Source organism: Varanus komodoensis, unplaced genomic scaffold (assembly GCF_004798865.1).
Source record: "Varanus komodoensis strain SLA01 unplaced genomic scaffold, ASM479886v1 scaffold14_1, whole genome shotgun sequence".
NCBI classification, from domain to species: domain Eukaryota; kingdom Metazoa; phylum Chordata; class Lepidosauria; order Squamata; family Varanidae; genus Varanus; species Varanus komodoensis.
The window spans coordinates 6,716,342-6,740,627 of NW_025335438.1; the positions used below are offsets into that span (position 1 = coordinate 6,716,342).

Below are 24,286 nucleotides of genomic sequence, written 5' to 3' on the forward strand. Positions count from 1 at the left end.
TTAAGGAGCATCATGTATTATTTCTTCAAATCAATAACATAAACCTCAACAATAACTATTTTAAGGCACCAAGTTGGCACACACTCATTTCAATGTACAGCAATAGTTACTTCTGAGTAAGCCTCCATAGGATTGTGCTGCATAGGATTGTTTAAATGGGAAAGAAGCCCATGTTGAACAGCACAATCCATTTCATTTGTACCTAGCAGTGAGGACCAAAGAATTCAATTTATTCCCTAATAAGTGTATTTATACTTGCAACCTACATCCCTTTCCTCTAAACTGAGGGGGGATGTATCACAGTTAACTTTGGCTGGGTCTTTACCTATCTGCTACAGATTATTTTCACAAGTGGTTTGCTCTGGAGGCTTTGAAATGCACAAAGTCTTCATTAATTTATCCCACCATTAATTGGGGGAAGCAGTCATGTGATAGACAATTTTGAAGCATGTCATTTAAAAATGTTCACAGGCCTGGAATGGAATGCTATCTAGATCAATCTCATAAAAAAGAAAAAGACAACAGCTGTGTAGGAAGAAAATGCGGCTATTTCATTTATTCCCTACTGGTTTCAATACACTTTCTCAAGAGATAAAACTCTACAAATAAATCAAGGCAGTTGGAATCCATTGATCTATTCTTAAACCAAACAATTTGCTTCTGTCATCTGCCCCGCATGCCAAATTAAACTTTCTGGTTTTTGAAGCTCCACTCCTCTTCTCTTTCTCCACCTCACTCACACTCATGAGAACAGATTAACTGTGGTTCTATCTTATCATGCCATGGTGCATACCAAGCCCCTTACCAGGCATTTTAAAAGTTTGGAGCTAGGCCCACACAAAGTGAATTTGCATTTGTTAATTTATACATGAAAATATAGAAATAATTGCTGTAATTCATATAAAATTCACAAAAAACAAACCCAGCCAATTGATTTATCATCACATCTTCTCAAGTAAAATACATTCTTCAGTTAATTTGCACCTTGACCCAGATTGTTCGGTATCAATAGTTCCTCTTCAACTAAAATTAATTACTTTGCAGTGCTGTGAAAATATGCAAAAGAGGGGGCTTTTTATGAATGATTCCTATCAACACTAAAATGGGAATGACTGTACCAAAATGGAGTTTCAAACATTTTGCAGAGTGCTAATCCACTATGCTAAACATCCTGATTGCCCCAGGATGTTAAGTAACATCCTCTCTCCCTCTCTCTGTGTGTGAAAGAGAGCGAGCGAGCGAGCGAGTGTGAGAGAGAGAGAGAGAGAGAATGTGCACTCGATAGAATTATGTGCACAGGGCTAACATCTGTTTGACAGCTTATCAGCACCAACCCAATCAAGAAGGTGTCAGCAAAGGATCGCTGTCGTACTGCAGCTGCATGGAAAAAAAGCATGCTGGATTGGCAGTCCCAGTGGTTTTCAGTCACCTTCTTGATAGCTTGAGTACTGGCAAAAGGTATGCTTTAACATGTTGCTTTCCAAAACCATCTGAAGAGAGGGACATGTCCATTTGCTACCTAGCTGTCCACTTGAATGTTTATACATTCCCTAACTAGTGTTTGATCCCTGTTATCATTTTGAGTGATCCTGTGTACATCACCAGGACTCAGCAAGAGAGGACCACATATCCACTTTCTGCTAGTTGCATTCATGCTATTAGGACTTAGGGTACAATCCTAGGAATGCTTATCTCGGAGTAAGTCTCATTGAATATAGTGGCATGTACTTCCAAGTAAAGATGTACAGAATTGCATTTTAGGCCGTTTTTCTGCTTACCAAGTTCAAATGGTCTGGTTTTCCATACTTGCAACTGAGTATCTCAATTACGATATATACATATAAGATACTCTGCAAGGTATAATTTCATAAAAGCAGATGACAATGTAGGTATTAAAAAGAGTAACCAATAGCATTTGGATTCAAGATATTAGCATAAGCTGAAGCCTATTAACCCTCCCATTCAACTCTTAAAGCGTACCAGCTTGTGTCTTTGTAAAGGTGACAACATGCAACCCGTGTGATGCATCTTCCCTGCCTGAATAACCTGAGCTGAGTGGGGGATCAAGGCAATGCAGACTACAGGCTGTATGCTGTTTGGTATCTTTTACAATAGCGCAAAGGCCTGCCCGTGGAAGCCATGAAGCCTGTTCAAGGCCAGTTGGAAGGCAGTGTTAGAATGTTAGAAGGTGCGTTCCAGCTGCGGAAGGAACACATGGGTGCATAAGATGTCATTTTTGACTTATCACAAGAGCAAGGATAACATGAAAGATAGAGGGAGGCTGATGCTATGGGAAGATACAGAAAGAGAGGAAGTGAAGAAGAAATAGGTGGGTAAGGAGCCCTAGAATCCCAGGAGTAGGTGCCACGACTTCCTCCTCTCAAATAAATGCCACGCACGCACCTCCACCAATGAATAACAGTTTCACTGAAGTGTGAGTCCATCAAGAAGCGTAAAAAGCCAAACATCCTTAGCAGGATGAATTACTGACACCGCTGCAGGAGCTATGTGTATATGAAGCAAGCTTCACTGCAATCCAGCTGGGGACCCAATGGCCATAAAATTCAAGAACCAATGAGAAGGGTGCCAAAGCAATACTTAAGATGTCAAAAGCCCTGTCACTTTTAGCTTATCATTCAGAGGCAGGTTTCCTTTCATTAAGGCAGCAAAAATAAGGCTTGAGCATAAGGTATTATAATAGCATGCTGAAAATCCTTCATTTTTTAGCAATTCTCAAGGGGGTTTGGAGAAGACCAATGCCCCTTTGAAATTTTGGAAGGGAAAAAAGGTTCTGTTTACTATAACTACATGTAATGGCAACGGATACTCAATCTTTTATTTTAAAACAAAGGTGGCTGCTGCAGGAAGAATGGCTTGTAGGAACTTTATGCACTACTCATAGAATCTTGTTTTAAAGCAAAGGTATTGCTAGGCTCTTTAATGTTTTGGGGACCTGACCAAAACTTTAGGACACAAATCTGCGTAACACTTCATTTGTCCATGTATATCTATTTGTGCAAATGTAGATATATTTACTAGGATTTCTTCAAATTTCATAGGAGGCAAAGCCAAGCAATTATTTTATCCTCCAAATAATCACAAATAAAATGAATTATTCAATTTATTTCGACCCTGCCCTAGATTATCGAAGCCAATGGAATACCATTTTTCTAAGTATGATTACCATGTGGGGGGGCGTAATTATTTGAGAATGAAGAAAGGGCTCCCAACCCTTAGGGTTCCAGGGAAATGATCCAGCAAGCTAAGAATCAGGGGCAGGGCCACAGATCCAAGGCCTGGACATCCCTGTTTTAGACCTTTTTAAAAGACCAAAATAGAAAGGAAAAAACCCAGTGCGGTGTGAGGCCAAACCTACTCGGAAAAGACTTCAGAGCAGCAAACCTCATTTTCATGTGGGAGTGATAGCTGAGGAAATTTAAAGGATGGCTTTGGCCCGACATCAGTAAATGATATAGAAATAGAAATCTATATACTATAAAGGCTAATAAAACCTTCTAAAGTCTAATGGATTTTATTCCACTTGGCTGCTTCATCCATCCCAAATGAGCAGGTGAATGATAAAGCTATTTGGTCTAAAGACTGAAAATTTAAGCACACTCAGTAGGGAGTATTGTTGAACTCAGTAAGAATTCCTTTTATGAAAACATGTTTAGGAGCACATAGTATATGTACCCAGAATTTTCCTGATAATATGCAGAAACTAAATAACTTCTTCCCACTATTTAAATTAACTGGAATTTTCTAGAACTCCTGTGTGAAGTTAGGAAGTATACTCTAAAAATTACAACACAGTTACAATCGCTCTACTTGAAATATTCAGATTTAATCATTTTTAGCCGTTACATTGTATACAGTAATGATTTTCCCATGTCACTCAAAAAAAAAAAAAAAATGAAGCGTAGGTCAGAATTGTTCCTGGAGCTGAACTGTCCATCACTAATTGTCAATCCCAAATGGAAGCCAGTGCCTTCACGCTTTCTGGTAGACTCGGGTACATTTGACACCATTCATAGCACATTCCTGGAAGACAAAGAAGATTAATTCATAACTCTCTCTCTCTCTCTCTCTTTCATGTTGGGGAATTGGGCAATTCAGTCAGATACTTATTAGGCATGAAGCTATTGTGTACAAAGCTGACATGATATACACTTACCACAATCATTTTCCCATCAACTATCTTTCTTGTTATTGTGGTCTCTTTGCCGTTCCATTGCTGGTGTTGGGTCAGTACATTATCATCATCTAAAGTGATAAGGGTCTGTAGAAAAAACACAGAATTTTGATACTTAACTAGCGCCTTCATGAACTAATTTCAAATGTACCCTGCCTCAAGGCCAAAAAGAGGGAGCCGATCACTCTCAGTGAAAGTGAAAAGAAGTAAACTGTTTGTTCAGGTGAATATTATCAGAGTAGGGCTTACTCGAACCCTTCACTTATTCACAATTGTGCAAAGGGAATCCTCCACACACAAATCTGACTTCTGAATAGTATTACCTCAGTGGGCATGCAACTATAGAAGGCCAATCAATCATATACAGAATCCACCTATGTCTAAAGAGGGAAATTAGCATGCTCCTGCTTTCCCCAGATTATATCTGAGGGTGCAAAAACAAAGGAGAAAGAATCCCAGTAATACTATATGCATGCCAAATTAAATATGGCTGAAAACACTAGTTCTTTCCTACTTCACATTTATATTTTTTAAAATTATGGCCTCCTCCACCCAAATTCCTCAGCCCAGTATAAACTCTACAAAGAATGCAAGCTCTTCCTTACTCCAAAGAATCTATACTCTAACAACTGACCAATTCTTTTTCCCATGAAGGCAAGAATATGAAAAAGCTATCAGAAACACAGTAATCTGCACAAAGTACCTTCTTCCTTCCTAAACACAGAAACATACATGGTCGTTAGCGCAAACAATTTAAAAACAGCATAGAATTGTATCCAGTGTGAATCCTATTTAGATTAATAGACCCGCGAAAATGAAAGTGACTATTCCAAGTGGGACTAGCATTGTATACTCCCCTCTGCTTTTAAGGTTCAGAATGGTGAACAGTCAGTGTAAAACAGTAAGTATAATGTTCTACTGTTTTATGTACTGCTTTTACAGAGGCCGTACTTCTTCTGTAAAAGCCTGCAGAATCAGATTTTGCTGTCTGGTGAAGAAGCTATTAAAAGGAAGTGTCAACTTGGCAAATGTGGGTTTCCATAAAAGTAAGAGCACTAACCATGCGCGTACTCAGGGACGTGGTGCACTCAGGGAAGATACACTGGCATTCAGTAAGAGTCTACAGCCTGGCTGTTTTGAGAAATGGGAGCATAGATTTTAATCAGATGGCACAGTTACATTGCACAGTAGGCGAGCATGTTCTTTTGCTGCTCTGGTATACAAACTGGTCCAGCAAAGAGCAGACCAATACTCTTATCAGAATAAAATAGGAGGAATTATCTAAATGCAATATCACATTTGCAGTGAGAACAGTAGAAATGCAAATAGTCATTTGAGTCCATCAGAAAAAAAATCCAGAGAGGATATCTTGCTCCCTGTTTTGTGGGGTTTTAAGTTGGTATTATACTACATATGTTGAGAACTGGGTTAGCTTAAGACAAGTCTTAAGTCCAGTGAAAAAAGCCCCCTGGTATTGCCTCTCCTCATTGCCTTTGCAAACTGCCCACACTGGTAACAAGAAAGACCAGAGATCCTATAGTCTACTTGCTTGCTGGCCCTCTGCCTGTCTGTCAGGCAAGTGGGGGGTGCAATTATGATAACCAGTAGCAACCGGCGACAGCAGTGGTTAGACTCACCAAAGGAAGAAGGCCTACTGTAACCTCTTGGAATGCAATAGCTAACCACAGTAAAGCCATAACCATGGTTCTGGGTAAGAGTTGAGCCTGCTGTGGAACCCAAACTATTTGGAATCACTCAGTCCTGCCCCCTCTTTACTTTGCATAGCCCCAACTGAACTGCTATCTCTTTTGGCTCATTCGAATTCTTTTTCCCTGTGCATAAAGCAAACAAATCAGCAAACAAAAAACTCAAGCAACAGCAAAGCTGTTATGGCAACAGAGGCAGACACAGGCAGCACACAGAAATGACCCCAAAACCTGAATGACCTTTGTGCAAAGCTCTCCAAAGTGAACACAAGAATGCCTAAGCAGACCCACTCATAACAGGGGTGAGGAGCCTCAGGCCTATGAACTAAATCTGGTCCTCTGGTGTTCTCCAGATGGTGCCACCTCTTCCCTGGTCTCACCCACTTCCCCCAATCATCCATCCTCTGCTGGTTTCCCAGTCTACTCAAAGTTCTCCACTCAGATGAAGACTGAAAGGCCTGTGCTAAGACTACAAGATCTTTCAGCTAAACTATGCTGGGTATTTTGGCCCTGACCCTGCTGTCTTTGGCCCCACCCTGTTTTTCCTTCAGTCCCATCCACCACTAGAATGCACCACTAAAATGCAACCCCCCTCCAACTGAATTCAGTCCTTGGGTCTGATCTGAAAGAGTGCTCCTCTACTGCACCTTCTTTAAAATGGAGTTCTCTTTCTTTACCTTGAATGCTTGTAATAATACGTGGGACTGTTAATATTCTTCACTGTTTTGCCAACTATTCTGGCTTGTATTGTGGTTCACCGTTAGGTGAAGGCTTTGAAAGTTAAAGCCTTCAAGACTGCCTGATATTAAGTGTATCTGCCTGGATACTAAGATCTTCAATAGTAAAGACCCTCCTCCAGTTTCCTTTGCCATATGAGGTGGGATGGATGGCTCAGAAAGGCTCACCTGGCACTTCTGCTGATGTAATTGAACTCAGTGCGACGTATTTCTAAGCAGGCAAGCACAGGATTGTGCTGTTAGTCTGGTTGTCTTGAATTGCTACTTTGTAGCCGTATATGTTAAGTATGTTATGATACCCTAAAAGTCGTTGCCCTGGGAAGGAGAGGTAGAAATACCTAAAATAAAATTGCAGCATTGCATGAATAAAAGAAAGTCATCTTGACTTGGCCATACCTACACTTGACTCTCTGAATTAAAAGCACTTAAAGTCAAGTTTCAATGAGTTCAATGGATCTCTATGTATGACCAAGTCTGGCAGAGCAAAACCAAAGCCATGCGAATTCATGAGTAGGTTTATTTGAGTGTAACCAGATTCCTCCAACCTGGCCCTCCAGCTGTGTTGAACAGCAGCTCCTATCAGTCATAGACATTACAGCCAATGGCAGGAAAACTTCTGGAGGGCAGCAGGACTCTGGAGGCCAGTGCAGTCAGTGGAAACCAGTGGCAGGCACATAGATACTGTGAGAAAAACGAGTACTTCTCTAAGGAGGGACAAAACGCAGAGATTCTCCACATGAGGTATTCACTGTGCATGCATGATTCTTTACTTACAGTTGTTTACAGGTTCTTTAGATGTCATGATCCTCCATTTTTACTTGTTTTTTTAAAGAGCTCTTTGCTGTTTTTTTTTAAAAGCAGAAAAATGGACTATAATTTCTGAAAGGAAAGAAAAGGTATTTCCTACCTGTGTGACTAATATTCTACTATAACACAGTTTCACCTGGAAAAGCAGGAAAGAAAAAGCTCTTGTGTAGCTCTTGGATCTGTGATTAAATTGAAAGTAGATACTGCAGATTAAAAGCCTTATGGAGAAAAGCTTTCAGAAGGAAAGCTCTACTAAGGAATTGTATTAGCTTTTAATTGTGTGGATAACTTCGCTTACTTTAGTTTTTCGTCCATCTATCGTATCTTCATCAAATGTTTCTCCCAATCTGAAGCAGAATTCATGCTTTTTGAACGTGCTTTCTGTTTTCACTAGGAATTTGTCACCATCCTTGCTGATGATAATATCTGGCTTGGCCACATTTCCTATCTTCCTCATGGCAATCCCCACATCTGCCAAAGAGAAATATGATTGCCCATTAGATTGGTTCAGCCAAGCACAGTCATGATGGAGTCAAAAGAAAAGATTAGCAAACTTTTTAATTAAGAAGCATGGGGAGGGAGGAGAGATCCAGTGACTCAGTGGAGGTACTGTAGAGAGGAGGAGGTTCATCAAAGCCATCTGAATTCCATTCTGCACTACAGGAACAACAAGTCTTTTGTAAGATCTCAGCATATTACAAAATGAGCTCTTCCCAGACATTATATTAGTCTATAAAGCTCCGTCTTATATAAATTTAGACAGAAAAAAGCCCTACAATTCCCAGCATGCCCTGGATTTTTTCCTCCATACAGTCAATTCAGACCACTTTCTGCACCAATGTTAAAAAGATTAAATGCAGCTTGAACAATGTAATCTCTGTAGTCTCAACCTATTGAAAAAAACAGGAATTTCTTTCTTTCTCTTTTAATAAAAGTAATCAAGAGGAGTTTTCAAAAAGTTGAGCAGATTCATATATTAACCCTGAACTTTGATCACTTAATTGAAGAGCTCCAGTCTAGACATATTGAGTTCTCCAGAGCTGACCCCTGGAGACTCAAACTTTAACCCAGGTCTACCAGAAAAAATGTAAAGGTTGGCATTTACATTTGCTTAGTCATCATGTGATGGGTGCAATGTCAAGTGGTCACAGAAAATGCATCACAAGCGAGTTTCATAGCAATTTAGAGTACAATTATCTTCAGCTGTCAGTGAATCTCCAAGAGCTGAAGTGGTAAGCAGTGTGAAATCAAGTGATTTGATGGTCTCATATGCAAGTATACAATTTGCAAGTGTGCAATTGTCCCAGCTTCCACAAGTGCCTGTAAGGAGGCATCAGGCTCTTCATTTGACAATGAACTGCCAAAAAAGTTTGGAAGGTTATCCCCCTCCACTGCCAAACAAGATACAGTGTGGGATACATGGCCACTTTGTGCTAGTCCTGGTCCATAGTAGATAGCCCACGATGGGCGCAAGACCAAGGCTCAAGTGAGAGAACAAGTGTGTAGACTGTGGAACTAGCTAATGTCAGGACAATCGCTGAGTTCACAAGCCAAAGGTAGTACCTAAGTGCTCAACAACTTCTTCAGCACACACATTTTTGTAGCCACAGGCAGGAGTCCCAGTTACTCATCTGTTTTTCCTGTCATTAAACCTACAGATATAAGTCAACATCTTCAGCACATCTATTTTCCCTCAAAAAGCCAGTTTCTTGTCCTTAATGGAACACGGAGATGGGATACTATACAGGTTAGGAAGGTGTCCGTTCAGTAGTGAGTGTAGCTCTTTGTTCCTGTCCAAGAAGGGCAAAAGCAGAACGAAGTGTGTGTGCATGTGTTTATTTGAAATTGTATTTTCTTTGCTTAATTTATAATGTTTCACAGAATTCAGAATTTTCTGCAAAATGATGACAACTGAGTCTGAATGTAGCATGCACTATACATCACCCTATCCATCAGCCATCACTGACTCCATTTTAGTGGACTTAATCCAGAAGGACAGAAGGAAAAAAAGTTCTAACAAAACAGCCAAATTCAGGAAACTGTTCTCTCCAGTTTCAGCTTGAGTTAATGTTCTCTAAACAAACGACAGTGTGAACAGATCTCTTAATGTAGTACAAAACTATTCCTTTTTAATCTGGTGAGTGTACCATTCAGTTTATTGAAAAAATAATGAAGATGATATCCCTAGGCTAAATTTTGCCCTTAAACACATGGTTACAGCAAGGTTATTCATCTTGACATTTTCCCACTCTGGCACTGAGATCCGCAGAACTAAATATTTAGACAGATGTTGTTAAAATGGACAGACCTAATGTGCAGTGTCTCCAGTGCTAACAGCAACCACATTAAGAGGCAATGTAGCATGAATTACAGCAGCCTTCTCCATGCTAGTGCTTTCCAGTTGTTTGTACCACAGATCCCATCATTCCTGACCTTTGACCAAGCTGGCTGGAGCTCATATGAGTTGCAGTACAAGACACCTGGAAAGCACAAGGTTGGTGAAGACAGCACTGCAATGGTCAAAAGTTTTTATCAACTTCCCTCATACCTGAATCGGGAAGAGAGGAAAAGCAATCCTGCGCATGGGACAAGGTCTGCCTCCCTCATCCAGCTTCTCTCCTGCCCAGCCCTTTCCCTCCCTCCTTCCCCCTCTCTTTTTCTCTCCTGTGTGTGGGCACACACCCACACACACTTTTCACATGACAGTTCAGGCTGAAGGCCTGGATCTTCCTTTTTTTCATCCAGCAACTCACAACTGTGTTAGAAACATTATCCAGTTTGTGTCTGTGTGTGTGATAACTAAGACAAAGTCCAAGAATGCCTCCACAGACCTTGGGCATTTAGTCTCTCCAGAGCTGAGAAAATAAGACACAAAGCTCCTAATCCTAGATCCCGCATGAACCAGGAGAGAAAGACATGTGCTTCTAAGAGTGGAACATTAATTAGTCCCTATTTCCTCTTCATAATCTTCCACCCTTAATTAAGCCAGACAAATCGTATACACCTGTATTAGAGGAATAGTGTTGTGCATGCTCCAACACGAGAATTTGGGAAGTGCAGAACAATTTAACAGAACCCAAGAAGATTGCATTCACAGCATGAATAATATGCCAACACACTGCCACATACACCCATGGTAAAAGGTGTAGAGAAAGCCTCATAAGTCATAGCAGTTTTCATTCATTCATTCATTCATTCATTCATTCAGTCACCAAAATCTTTTAAGGGGCACTCACATTTAGCAGGACTTACAGTACAGTTTCAGGAGGCTACGCTTATTTTCACAGGAACAAAGCCTCTGGAGTCAAGAGGGCAACACCACATAATTAAGCCACTAAGTGCAGCCTGCATTTTGAATGCAAATGTACACTGTTCTGCTGCAGGCATTCTCCTTGTGTCTACTGGAATTGTTATTATTATTTAGTTTCCCCCACTCTCTGCTGCCTCTTCTTTTTTAAACCTTCTCTCACGTTTTACTTAACGAGAAGGTCTATAGTTCTCTTTTATGCCCTATGACTTCTCCCACTTCTTCATAACTGTCCTTGTTTCCCTTTGCCAGAATACGCTCAACGTAGGCTCCCGTCCCATGCAAAGCTTACCCAGTTCTTTCATATAGTCCTCAAAGCCTTCACTGGAGATCAGGCGCCATCTGCCTAAAAAAGCGTCAGCGTTCGAAGCCATGGGTCGCCGCGGCTTGACGATGGAGCCGTCCGGTTGCAAGATGCCCCGCAAACGCTAGACAGCGGGAGGGCAGCAGCCGGGGACGTCTTTATATAGACGTCTTGAGCATGTGCTGCCACCAGGGGCCAATAAAGACGTGTCTGCGTCAGCTACGCCTGCCGCCCGGCGCCCGAAGCTCTCCCCGCCGGCCACGGATGGGCTTGCATCCCGCAGGAACGAAGCGAGGGCGTCCATCCTGCCTCGCGCGCTTGGCGACGAGATCCGCGACCGCCGGCGCTGCTGCCGTGCGAGGCGTCGCAACAGCGCCCCGGGGCTGATCCGGGACCCGCGCCGGGCAGCGGACACCAGGCGGGATCCGCCTGCGTGTTGCAAAGGCGGCGAGGCTTGTGCTCGAACGGGGGGCAAAAGAGAGATCAATTCAGAAGGTATCCCAAAATCTGAAATACATAGTGAGATTTGATTTTGAGCATACCGATTAATAGCTGCCGCAGTCAACAAATATAGCCATGCAGATCCATAAAACGAAAGGAAGGAGGGGAGAAAACAAACCAAGATACACAGTTAGGCAATACTTGCATTAGAGGCAACCAGCATTCCACAGAAATGTGTAAATGCCTGCGTTCTTCAAATTTAGTCATAAGGTGATACCAAAAGTGGGAAACGGAGAATGACCAAAACTCTGGCCAGGTGTTGTGAGCATAAGTTCTGCAGTTTAGATTGGTCCCATCTCAAAATGGAGATTGATGGTCAGAATTGGAACATAATTCAATGCATGTTAAGACAGGAAAAAGGCCCCACAATTCTCAGTATACCCTAGTCTGCCATGCTGGGAGTTGTGGAACTTTTTCTGTGTAAGCACACATAGGTTTGCACCTGTACACAGTGGTAGGTGCCACAGGTATCAGATTACACCTAGCAGTGCATCTCGAGATGAAGAAGCAATGGGTTATTTTCAATTTCAAAAGCCAAGAATTTAGGTGACTGAGATATGGAAGGACAGCAATGAAGGGAGTAGAATTAATTATCAAGAGTCAGGTCATTTCACTGGAGACAAGGCCAAGATCATCCAAACTATTGTATTCCTGACCATTATATACGATGGACAGTGTGAAAGCTGGACAGTGAAGAAGGCTGGCAGGAAGAAAATTGATGTTTGGAACAAGGTGCTGGAAGAGAGCTTTGCAAATAGCCTGGACTGACAGAAAGATGAACAAGTGGGCCTAGATCAAATCAGACCAGAGCTTTCCCTAGGAGCAAAAATGACACACCTCAAGCTCTCATACTTTGGACCTATCATGAGAAGGCAAGACTCACTGAGGAAGACAGTACTGCTACACGAAGTCAAAGGCAGAAGTGGAAGACAAACTTTGAGAAATGTTCACTCCATAAAGGAAGCCACAATCTTGAGTTTACAAGAGCTGAGCAGGGCTGTCAGGGACAGGACATTTTGGAGGCTTTCATTCATAGGGTTGTCATAAGTCAGAGAAGACTCAGTGGCATGTATCAACATCAACTAGGTGAAAATGCCACTGGAACGAGCCAAAAATGTCACAAAAACTTAAGTAATCTGTTAAATTCTCTCCAGCTTTTTCTCTTTCCTCTGTTTTATTTAGCATCCATCCTGATGAAAAGCACTGAAGAACTCAAAAGCTTACTTACGTTAACATGACTGATGTATTGAAAGCTACCAGAAATGCTGAGAGAGGGAATGGGATCACACCTCCCAGTGTGTGCCAGCCAATATATGCCTCTATCGCACACTCCAATATATGGGAAGTGAGTGATGGGGACCTTTCTGTGCATGTGGAACTCCTCCATGGGCATATGGGAAGGGCAACAAGATGCCAGTTGGCTCAGGATCCCTTAAATAAAGGACTTTCCATGTTTGCTTGATATAGGACATGTTAATGTCTGCTGGGGCTATCACCCACAGTACTGCAGCCCCATACACATACTTTGAAAATGCGGAGGAGGTTTTCTGAATCCCCCATTACTTTGTGCTATCTTTGCTGGTTCCAGCAAAAGTATTTTCCTATTGTGGCATGGAGGTGTTTCAGTGCAGCCACCTATGATTCTTACATGTCTGAATGGAACAAATGGGAAGTATCCAGAACTGCACTATTGCTAACATAGATGGCATAGCATAAGCTTATGCTTATGAGTGCAAGGGGTTTTCCCAGAAAGTCTGCTACACTAGCAAGCACTATTGGTTTTGAGCTAGAGGTGGTTTATGCTAGTGCAACATCATTCCTGTTCGTAGTAGAGTGACACTACGTAGATTCTACCCAATCCATTGCAGTATGGCCCCTTACGGTATGTTTTATAGACTTTTGCAGTGGAGTAAAGAGTGGATAGGAACCAGTTTCTCCTAATGAAATTGCTTAGTGGGTGTTTCAGGGCAAATGAAAGAAAATTTGTCTTGTAATTAATGTGTAATTGCATACTAAACCAGATATTATCCTGGCCTCTATTAAAGTGGAACTTGGAAAACGTATGGAAAATTGGTTAATGAATTGCTGTTAAGGAGCTCAATGCAGGTCTAAGAAACCTGCCTATTATAAGCTTGTTAACAAGTTATTATATACGTTAAAAGTGAGGTTTTAAATAAGGATTATAACTTTTATACTTTTATTACTAGCTTCATGCAAGGTATTGTAACCTGTGGCCCTTCAGATGTTGTTGAACTCCAGGTGCAGGGCTTGCCTTACATCTGGGCGTTTGCCTCCAGTGGCAGGGGCTGGGTGATGCCACGAAGGCAACATCTTGGCCATTCTTTTGTGCTAAAGGGCAGAATTGCCTGTTCCCTGAGACCTGCCCTCTGTGTCCCAAGCCAGTCTGCTGCTGCCAGGTGCTGTGGAAGATGTTGCATCATCACCAGATTCACCGCTTGTCCTTTTCCTCTGGCATAAAATGTCTTGGTTCTGCCCTGCAGTGCAATTGCTCTCACATGAGCAGTCCATGCAGTTGGAAATTAAAATTCCTGCAAAATTACAATTCCACTTCTGTTTGAAGAAGGGTGGCACCTTGCTTTGGCAACATTCCAACTGCCGTTTCAGCTTTAAGTGCACACACACAGGCACCAATGTTCATAAGAGCACTTTGCCTCCATGAGCAGTGCAATGCCATTTTTCTTTTTACAGAGGAGGTCATGTGGTCTTGTCCATTTCTTTCACATTTTACTTGAAAAGGAAGCAAACCGCTCACATCCACAGTTTTACTTTCCATATGGCTTCTTTTGCAGCCTCTGAACCTGGTGCATTTTTAAAGTTCTTTTAAAGCACAAATAAATGTTTCATGACTGCACAGATCCTCTTGAGTAAATGACTGTGTCGTTTTTGTTGTCATCATAGCAACTGAAACAAAGTCTTGAAACTTCCCTTGCCTAGAATATACAATTGATTTTCAAACATCCCTTCCTTTTCCTATCCCTTGTTAGATATATTATCATATGACACAAACAGCACGAGAGAAACTATAGTTTAGCTTCAAAGGCTGTACACTGATGCATGCTATTTGGGAGTATGTTCACTGAAATCAGTGGGAGTTTCTGAGTTAACATGCCATGGATCAGGTCACCCCTCTCCATCTCCAAAGATTCAGAACTAGAATTCATAGTAAATGTAACCACTTGAAGACATTTGCACACTGAAACGGCTGCTCCTGGTAAATTAAAAAGCACAGTCTTCCCCAGCCTGGTCCTTTCCAGATGTGCTGGATTACAACTCCCACCAGGTTGAAATAAGGGAGAGAGACAGTGCTGCAGTGTTAACCACCCCAAAATACTTTCCAGTATAACAAGGAACAATATACTGTTGCTGGAAAAATGTATTTCCCACATCTGCTGTGAGTACCATACTATGCGCACAGGGCTAGCTGGACCAAGAGCCTGACTCAGTATCTTTTGTGCTATGATAACAGGAGATCTTTTAGACCCTAACTAAAAAGATATAGTATACTATCCAAATTTAGAATCAACCTCCATCTGACGATTCTTTGCTACCCTGTCCTAATGACTCAGTTTTAATTACAGCTCATTGAGAAAATGCAATAATCAGGTATCAATATTTGATTTATGATCTGCCATGAGATCCAATAAATATGGAATCAGTAAATGCACATGTTCATCTCAATCATCTTCACCAAGTGAAGCAAACTCTACAGTTTAGTTTGGAAGCAGCCATGGCAGAGCTCTTTGGCTGCCTGCATCTTAAAGCATGACCCATAACATTTAGATACACATTTGTTGTATTTCATAAGAGTGTTATTCCTAATGAGCAGTATATATTAGCTGTAAGCATGGAGCAATTAGCTATAATTGCTATAAGAAGTTTGCTCCTGGAACTGGGGCAAAGAATCTTGCCACAAGTGGATGGATGAATTCTTGGAAATAAATGGCCCATTCATTACCTCATAAGGAAACAGACCTTTGTAAGGGAGAAGCCATGATTGACTGAATCCAAAAAGTCAAAGTGCATATATTTATTTAACTTCTATACTGCCCAGCAGCCAAAGGTCTCTGTGTGGTTTACAACAATGTATGCTAAGACAAAGGAACTAGACCCTTTGCTAGGTAGAATATAAGAAGCAGTAGGTGTTAGACATGGTTTGCAAAAAGATCCTAGCAGAATGAGATGCCTACTGTTTACATACTGTCATATGCCTGGAATGACTCAGGATTCCATGGACTCTATGAGAACCATAGGACTGTTCCAACATGTCATCAGTCCAAACACAAAGTGAAGCACACTTTAGAACTGTTGTTTCAGCCAGGCATGGGAATGGTAATCTGTATGTGGGGGACTTTGATTCAACCCCTTTGTCATGGTCAGATCACCGCCTGGTGAGTGGGGGTGCGGGTTAAGGTGGTCCACTCCCAGAAACTAATGGATCTGGATGATTTCCGGAAGATACTAGTGGATTGTCTAGAAGATATGTCTGGTGTTTCTGACCCAGGCAGTTGGCGTGATCACTACTGGAAACCCTCTCTGTAGCAGAGATACAGTTTTGTGGTATGCCCTGGAGCTGAGACAACCTGAATTCAGATGTAGGAAAGCTCCTGGTAGATGCAGTTGAGCCCTGATATGTGCCTATTATCAGGTACAGTTAGGGCAGAGAGGGTGGCAAAGAAACATCTCATTGTCACTGTTCAGTGACTAGATTATCCCTACCCAGGAATGGCATAGTTTGTGTACCAGTCAAAGCTGGTAATGGGCACTCCAGATCACCGAGGTTTTCTGGGCCTCCAGCGGCAAAAATGGATCCAGGATAACCTTCAAACACCTTCAAACAGAATATAACCCCATCCAGAACAGGCAGAAAGCACAATTCTCAGACCTGGGAATTGCCAACCTAGATGCTATCTGGGGTGCCAGTAATGGGCACTCCAGACCACCAAACTGAACCATTTGAGCGCTGTGTGTGTGTGTGTGTGTGTGTGTGTGTGTACACCTGTGGGTGCATCCATGCCTGTGTGCTTTTGCCCATGTTTATGTGCATTTGCTAGGATACGTAATGGACCGATGTGGGAGCTGTCATGCTCTGGTATATTGAAGTGAACACATTCCTCATTACTGTCCCCACCAGCATAAACGTGAAACTAAGATCATTTGAACCCAATGTACATCACATTACACTGAGCTTCATTTGCCATTCTGTTGCCCATTCAACCAGTCTGGAGACCAGTAAGCCACAACTTTCCTTTACAAAAAGTGTGTAGATTCTTCCTTAATGGGTCTTGTTATTCTGCATATTTAATAATTATATCCTTAATCATACTGTGTTGTGCTGGCTGATTTTCAAACAACACTGAATGATAATTTACAGATTTGTGTTAGAAGAACAGCAATTCCGTATCATGTGGACTCAATAGCTTGCTAATTTTTCATTGTCACCCCTAAAAGCAAAAACAAAATGCCATCCTTGAACTCCATATCTTGTCACCTCTTGTCTCCTCAATTTGTCTCAGGTCTTCAGACCAGGAAAAAAAATACCCTTTTAGGTACAGATTGTTGTCCACTGTTTCCTATAGCAAAGATAGACACAAGTAAGTCATTCATCTTATCTGCTATCTCTTTCCCTCTTTAGCAACCCTTTCACTCATTGTTATCTAAAAGTTCAGCCACTTCCCTGGCTGGCATTCTGTTTCTGATGTTTGCAAATCATTTTTATGCTGGTTTCATTGTGTTAGTCAAAATATTTCTCAACTTTTTAAACTTGCCTTGTCATCAACTTACAATTGCTTTACCACAGTCTTCTCCCCCTTCTTGGTTATCATTACTTGGCAAGACTTCAGTTTATTTACTTTTAAAGGAAGTCCCCTTAGGTTTCATAGCTTCCTTGGCTCTGCTTATTAACCACCCCACTATTTTCTTTTCCATACTGATACCTTCTCTAATTTGGAGCATAAATTCTAGCTGAACTTTTCTTACTGAGATCTTAAATGAGCTCCAAACACCCTGGGGGGATTTAAACTCCTTGACTGATCTTTCAGCTTCCTTTTAACTAGTCCCATCTATTTCAAGATGCTTCCTCTTTGGAAATCACTTGTGTCAGTGTTGCACTTCCTTGGCAGCTTGCCAGTTGTGTGTCTGTCAGACTGGCAACCCCAACTTCACCTCTCTATCACACCACTCCAGGGAAATTTCATGGCCCAGATGTTGTAAAGCAGTTACTTAAGAGTATCTAGAAATGCGGTCTCTTTTGTTGTGAGTGAAACATGCATTTACCCAACTGTTGTGAAGGTAACTGAATCCATCAATAGGCAATATTTTGGCAGACTCCCCAACTGCTTTTTCATCTCAAATATCTGCTCTCCTGCCCAACCCCAGAGCATTAGTTGGGCAGGAGAGCAGATAAAATGCTCTGGGTGCCAGGCCTGATATGAGCAGAAGTGCCCTCCCCACAGTGCTAACCCTCTTTACCTTTTCATAGCAGCCCAAGCAGCATGACAAGCCACCACTGCAGTTGTCCTCCCTGCCTCAGAGCAGTGCTACATCTTTATGATGCATTGCAGGAAATTGCCATGGCTGGCACTTACTGGAAGAACATCTGCTACTAAGAGTATCACTGCTAATCCCAGCATCTTTTTCAGATGATGGTAGATCCCATGCACCCTTTACTTTCACATACTGTAAACACATTGGATGGCCCACCACCATTTTGGATGAAGTACTCCAGCTTTCTTGGGTTAGAAAAGTGGCATGAGCACACCAGAACAAAAGCCTTGAGTAAGAGTCACAATTCCCTTGCAGTGCAGCTGCACCACAGTGCCACCTGGTTCACTGATATATAGAAGACAAAAACACACCTCAGGAGAGAACGCCCATCTAAAGGATGCTTATTTCCTCCTGTAATGAGAACAGAAGAGCTGGAGTAAAGCAATGGGTTAAACCCCTCATTTAGAGAAGCAGTTGGACTGGACAAATAAAGGACACCTTTAAACAGAGGACAGTCCTCTGTCCATCAAAGAATTATTCTCTGTAAACAAGGACACATGGCCACACAAACACCCCTCCCACACTCTTCATTATGTGTGTGTGAGCTCAACCCCCTACCATTCCTCTTTCAAAAGGTTTTTGGTGTAAGTATTTGCCAATTAACTGGGGGGGGGGGTGTCTTTCCATTCTGTATGTTGCCAAGTCCTATCATGTCACTCTTTGTAAATACATTGAGCTTTAGGATGAGGCCAGGTACAGTATAATGCTTCTGGCACAGGCAGCTGGAATGTCACATAGATGTTCTTTTATAGCTGCAATGCAGATCCCAGTCCTACTGTCTGAGCAGTAGGCCAGCAGGATAGAGTTCATTTTGGGCAGGAACTGGCCCTCCATATGTAGGACTCTGTCAGTGGGCAAGCCTCCCCCAATCTAATTTGCCTTTCTCCCTGTCAAGGAAGGAAAGGAAAGACACATAGGGAAAAAGCAAGTCAGAAGGGGTCTCCACTCCTGGCTCCACTCAAGTAATCCCCAACACCTGATTGTCCAATCTTGCTTTGATGCAGAAAGGGTCATGGTCATCCCTCTTCCCAGTACTGGCTGAGTTCCTGGCTTCATGCACTGTGCAGCATCCCTGTGGGGATCATGAGCACCACACAAAGCTATTCAGCCAGTTCTGGAAAAATTGATCCCTCCCAGGAGAGCTTTGTACACAGAAAGTCACAGTAGGGCAAGACAATTCAACTCCATAAAAATCCCAAGCATCCTTACAAAATAACAGCTCCAAGGTTTCACTGGGAGAATCCATGATGGTTAAATTGGTAAAAGTTTGGTACTAGACATATCCTAACAAGTTATACTCAAAATATGTGATTTATCATTAAACAGTGTCTCCCTTGCGATCCCATCTCTTTTAATCTTTCCTTTCTTGGATTCTTTTCAACCCAATATTAACCATTTGTCTGGCATAAATCCATCTTTCATTACAATCTGTGGATCAGGACAAAGAATGTTTAAAAGTATTTGAACAGGCATGTTCCATATCCTCTTGCACAAGAAAAGGGACTGTTCATCTATTCTAGATTCAAAGAACTCAATGCCCACAGATTCCTTATCCTTTCCCTTGCAGACATGAAGTCGAAGCAGCGGCTTGTCTTGCAGAGACAAGTTACCTCAAGTCCCCTTACAGTCATCCTTCCTATTCCCAGGGTTTTCCTGCCTTGAAGTTTGGCAGCCTAGGATGTATCAGCTACGTACATACCGACAAAGGATGATGGAGAGTCAGAACAGCAATGTTTGAAGGCCAGGCCCTTACTATGAACATAGACCAAACTGCTTCTAGAAAGAGGACTACTTGATTATTAAATTGAAAATGACAGATGAAAAAGGAATTCCCCATACATTGCACAGTTCAGTTGCCATTGGGAAAATCCACAGAGAGGTGCCAGCTGATGACAAGACCAGCCAAAGGGGGCCACCATGACTTTTCTTGCCAGGCTGGCTACACCAAAGATGGGAAAGTTTGTAAGGTAACAATGGCTGGCATTGCCTATTGTTCAGTGGGAGGCATTATGCTTTCAAAACAATTATTAACTGGGAGGCACTTGGTTAAAGTTCCAATCTGATAAGAGCTGGGATAAGGGAATGACTAAGAGATCCAACCAGGAATAAGAAAGTCCTTCCTCTGCCATGCATTAGGCTAACATGCACCCTCCGCCTCAGTTCCTCCCAACCTGTCTGCGGTGTGGAGAATACTGGTGACTCTGACTGGTACAGAGTTGCTCTGAGGCTGCCACTACATGAAGGAAACCTCTATACAAATGCCTCTGTACGGATGTTAGTCATTTTAAGATTTTCTGTCTTCCATCTTCATGCCTATATATTATTGTATGTTTGCTAAATATTTCTATAAATAGAAATAGTTTTAAATATTCTATAAATATGTGCATAAATGTTGCAATTATATCCCACCTTGTTTTCTCTTGTGAGAAACCCAGGGGAGCTTACACAGTTTTTATCCTCACAACAACAACCCTATGAGAAATCACCAACTGAGCGTCATGGTTTAAGTGAGGATTAGAACCCAGATCTCCATGGCCACGAGCCCAGCACTCCAACCGGCAACACCACACTGGCTCTCAAAGATTACTGTGAAGATTTCACAACATCCCTAAGTCCAGTATCCCTACATCTACTCATGACTGATGTAGAAAAGCCAACCTACCTGTTTTGTCTATCAAAAGACATAGTTCTTGTGTAAAACTAAATTTCCCCATACATGCACTTTCACATACACTTCATTTCCTTCTTACTCTGGGATGGTGGTAAATTACCAGACCGTCAGTCACTGCAGCAAGTAGCTGTGCAACCAGAAAAGCAACTGCCTTGCTTAATGTAAGTGCAAGGAGCAAGGGTTTATTTGGCCAAGTCTGAAATCAGGAAAAAAATTTGCTTTCTTGCACCTTTGATAATCACAGAATCTTTCATATTCATTATATTCCCTTTGATAGTGAGATGGTTGAGTACCCATCAGATTGAAAATTTGCTGCATTCAAGGAACTGAAACTTCCTCTGAGATGGGGCTCAAAAAGGCAGGAGACCCAATCAATTGTTGGAGGGAGAGACCTCAAACTGGCTTGGGGAACAAGAAAGCAAGTTAAGCTACATATTGTTGATATTTCTTATGACAACTTCTATTTAAGATGAATCTAACAAAAGCTTTGCTGTCGTTTTAGATGAAATGCATTCACTTAGCCCAGTGGTCCTGAGGCATCTTTAAAATACTAAACCAGGTCCTTCTAAATAATTCTTTGTTTTCTCAAAAAATAGACTAGAGTTTACACAGCTGTATTTGAAAACATTAGCTCTTACTGAAAAAATATGTGCTCAAGTTTTCTACCCAATTAAGTCAAGTTACTTGGAATTACAGCTATTTGGATTTCGGTTCTAAATACGTGCTTCCAAAAAAGATCTGAGAGAACTCAGCAGGACTTCCTCCTGAGTAAACATACATATTGAGTATAAGGATCAGTCTGTTTCAAAAGAAAGCTCCTATTTTATGTAGAGAGTAATACATTGAAAGATTTGGAAATCAAAAGGGGAGGTGCTCCTTGGTGATAAGCTTATTTTGAAGATGGGGGTTAGCACCATTTATCACTCCTATAAAACTCATAATAAAAGCTGCAATGGTTTAGGAGCCCCACTGGAAAAGAAGTCACAAGCCTCCCTAGAAAGAAAAGCTAACTCGCCTATCCATTGTAAGCACTGGTAAGATATCCACTGCTATTGGCTGCAAATCTGGTGATTTCTGCAGAAGCTCTATGAAGCAAGTAGAGCTGACTCATTTCAAAAGCTGAAGTTTTGTCTGAACACTGCAGCTTATTGTTAAGATAATTATCATGCATTAAAGTCACCCAAATCTTTTGTCAGTTTGGCCCTGCATATCAAAAAAAAAAAATCCCCTTTGGCATTTGCCTTTCTTCCAAAGCAATAAGATAGATATATAAAGATAAAATAGATATATAAAGATAAGATAGCACAACATTGTTTGAGTACATTCAGCGAGGAGTGATAGTGTCATCTATCAAAGAAGCAAGGAGCAGGTTTGGAGAGCTTTTTCCCTCCCTCCTTTGCACATCTGTGTCATTACTATGTAGATATATCATTCAAATTCTAGTACCTATATCATAGTTTGAAAATATGAATTGCAGCAGGCATGGTCCACCAAGTCTCCTGCAAGACCATGACATCTCACATGATTATACCCCAGCCTCGGTTCAGCCTTCCTTAATGTCTTTACTTTGTACAAACTGAGGCTAAATCCATGCCCCCTTAAAGTCTTGAACATGATTAGGATTTGCCTCTAAAAGGTGTCCTATATATCTTTTAAATAAATAAAATCTTTACTGTGAGAAAACACTCCAACTGAGAAGCAGGGGAAACTCTGGAGAAGTGGCGGAGGGGCTGCATAAGGGGTGATGGGGTAAGCTGACAGCGAAAGGAACTGTTGCTTTCTTCATGCCAGCTTGCTGCCTTTTCCTCTTTGTGTTCACAATGCAGAGAGATTAATCCAATGCAGAGAGAGGGACAGAGACAAAAGAATGGGTACAGAGACACTGCTTTGACTCAACTTAAAATTTTGTTTCAGCTCTCCACCCAGTGCTGGCGTACAGCTTCTAGAAGGTATGCACAAGCAACTTTTTTGGCCCCTGGACTAAAATTCCTTTTGACCCAAAATTGTAGGAACAAAATTAATTGTTCAGTCTAGTCCAGTCTGACTGATAGTGGCTCTCCCCAAGAATGCCTGTGATTTGTACTCTGATCCTACCAAAAGAACACACCCCAAGGATAAGGGTCTTATTTCAGCCAAAGAGAATGGGGTTGTGGCCATCTGAAGCCAGATTTGGGCTGTAGTTCTACACTTTGAACTAGATAGCTATATATGTATCTGATTTCCTGAATGTAGACTTGAAATAATACCCAGTTCAGCCTTAGAGAGATGTTTCATTGTCTACCTGAGTTTTCCATCTTAATATGGGAACAAATGACCTTAGTATGCTTTTGTGAGGATGGAGGAGATAAAAGTCATCACTTCCAAATTTAGAGGCAGGACCGGAATTCAGTAAATGTTACCCATTCATGCTCAGCGAAAAACCTCTTGTGAAAGTATTTTGTACAAATTCACAAAATTCTACAGCACAATATAGCAGAAGTGTGCAACTCACTCTGTGCTCCCCACTTTAAATGCAGCTCTTCTATGCATGTCCCGCTTCACCAGGTTCTACTATACCTTTTCTGTACTCCCTCCCCTGGCCATCTAGATGCAAACTGCTCTTTTCTTGCAGTTACCAGGCCAATAGCATGTTGACATGTGCAGCCCCCAACCTCTGTGCCTGCATTACATGCAGCTCTTTGACCATTTTCCCAGCCTGGTGCCCTTCAGATATATAGGCACTATCTGAACTCCTATGAATCCTATGAATCCCCAGCTTGCATGCACATGAGGGCTGGAAAGTGACATGGTCAGGATATGTTGGTTAAATTCTTGACAGTTCATAGCAGTAGAATGTCCAATTAACCCAAACCTTCCAAGGCATAAGTCCAGGTCACAGTATGCCATAAGCAAGCAGGACTGAACATAGAAACAGAGTGCGTCAGAAGGGGTCTCCCGGGCCATCTAGTCTGACCCCCAGCTCCAGCCAGCTCTGCTCACGACATGCCCACCATGTGCACGTCCAGCCTATCCTTGAACACCCGCACCGATGGGGCCTCAACAACCTCTCGTGGAAGCCCATTCCACACCCTCAGGGTCCTAACTGTCAGGAAGTGCTTCCTGACATCCAAATGGAACCTTGGCTCCCTGAACTTTGCTCCGTTGGAGCGCGTCCTGCCTTCCTCTGCAGGGGAGAACAGGTCTCTACCCATCTCCATGTGACATCCCCTCACATACCTGTATGTTGTCAACATATCCCCTCTGAGTCTCCTCTTCTCCAGGCTGAAGAGACCCAGTTCCCTCAGTCTTGCCTCATACGGCATCCCCTGCAAACCGGCCACCAACCTTGTGGCTCTATGCTGCACTGACTCTAACCCGGCTATATCCTTTCTGTAATGAGGGGCCCAAAACTGAGCACAAAACTGAGCAGTTGTGGGCGCACCGGAGTCATATAGAGTGGTAGTAATACCTCTCTCGATCTAGAAGCCACACTTCTGGCTATGCAACCAAGGGTGGCG

The 24,286-nt window shown here is 42.1% G+C and overlaps 1 protein-coding gene across 4 annotated transcripts; it reads right to left on the bottom strand.

The window, feature by feature from the left end:
• Positions 1 to 3,823: 3,823 nt before the first annotated feature.
• LOC123020442 (fatty acid-binding protein 5-like) lies at positions 3,824 to 11,310 on the bottom strand. Of its 4 annotated transcripts, none has more exons than XM_044424191.1 (4): positions 11,042 to 11,310; positions 7,741 to 7,913; positions 4,175 to 4,279; positions 3,824 to 4,041 (listed from the first exon to the last, which is right to left on the bottom strand). In XM_044424191.1, exons 1-4 carry the CDS (start codon positions 11,121 to 11,123, stop codon positions 3,991 to 3,993), a joined length of 411 nt encoding a protein of 136 aa, XP_044280126.1. In that variant the 5' UTR covers positions 11,124 to 11,310; the 3' UTR covers positions 3,824 to 3,990. The 4 variants fall into 4 exon arrangements, 1 of the variants encoding a protein (XP_044280126.1); XR_006414103.1 differs by lacking the exon at positions 11,042 to 11,310 and adding an exon at positions 6,804 to 7,578 and having other exon boundaries at positions 4,011 to 4,041; positions 7,741 to 7,875; XR_006414102.1 differs by lacking the exon at positions 11,042 to 11,310 and adding an exon at positions 6,804 to 7,621 and having other exon boundaries at positions 4,011 to 4,041; positions 7,741 to 7,868.
• Positions 11,311 to 24,286: the final 12,976 nt, after the last annotated feature.

Coding starts and splice junctions, on each gene's coding strand:
- LOC123020442 (XM_044424191.1), bottom strand. CDS start 11,123: ATGGCTTCGAACGCTGACGCTTTTTTAGGCAGATGGCGCCTGATCTCC. Junction 4,280..7,740: donor TAGATGGACGAAAAACTAAA/GTAAGCGAAGTT, acceptor TTTTTTCTACAG/ACCCTTATCACTTTAGATGA. Junction 4,042..4,174: donor TTGATGGGAAAATGATTGTG/GTAAGTGTATAT, acceptor TTTGTCTTCCAG/GAATGTGCTATGAATGGTGT.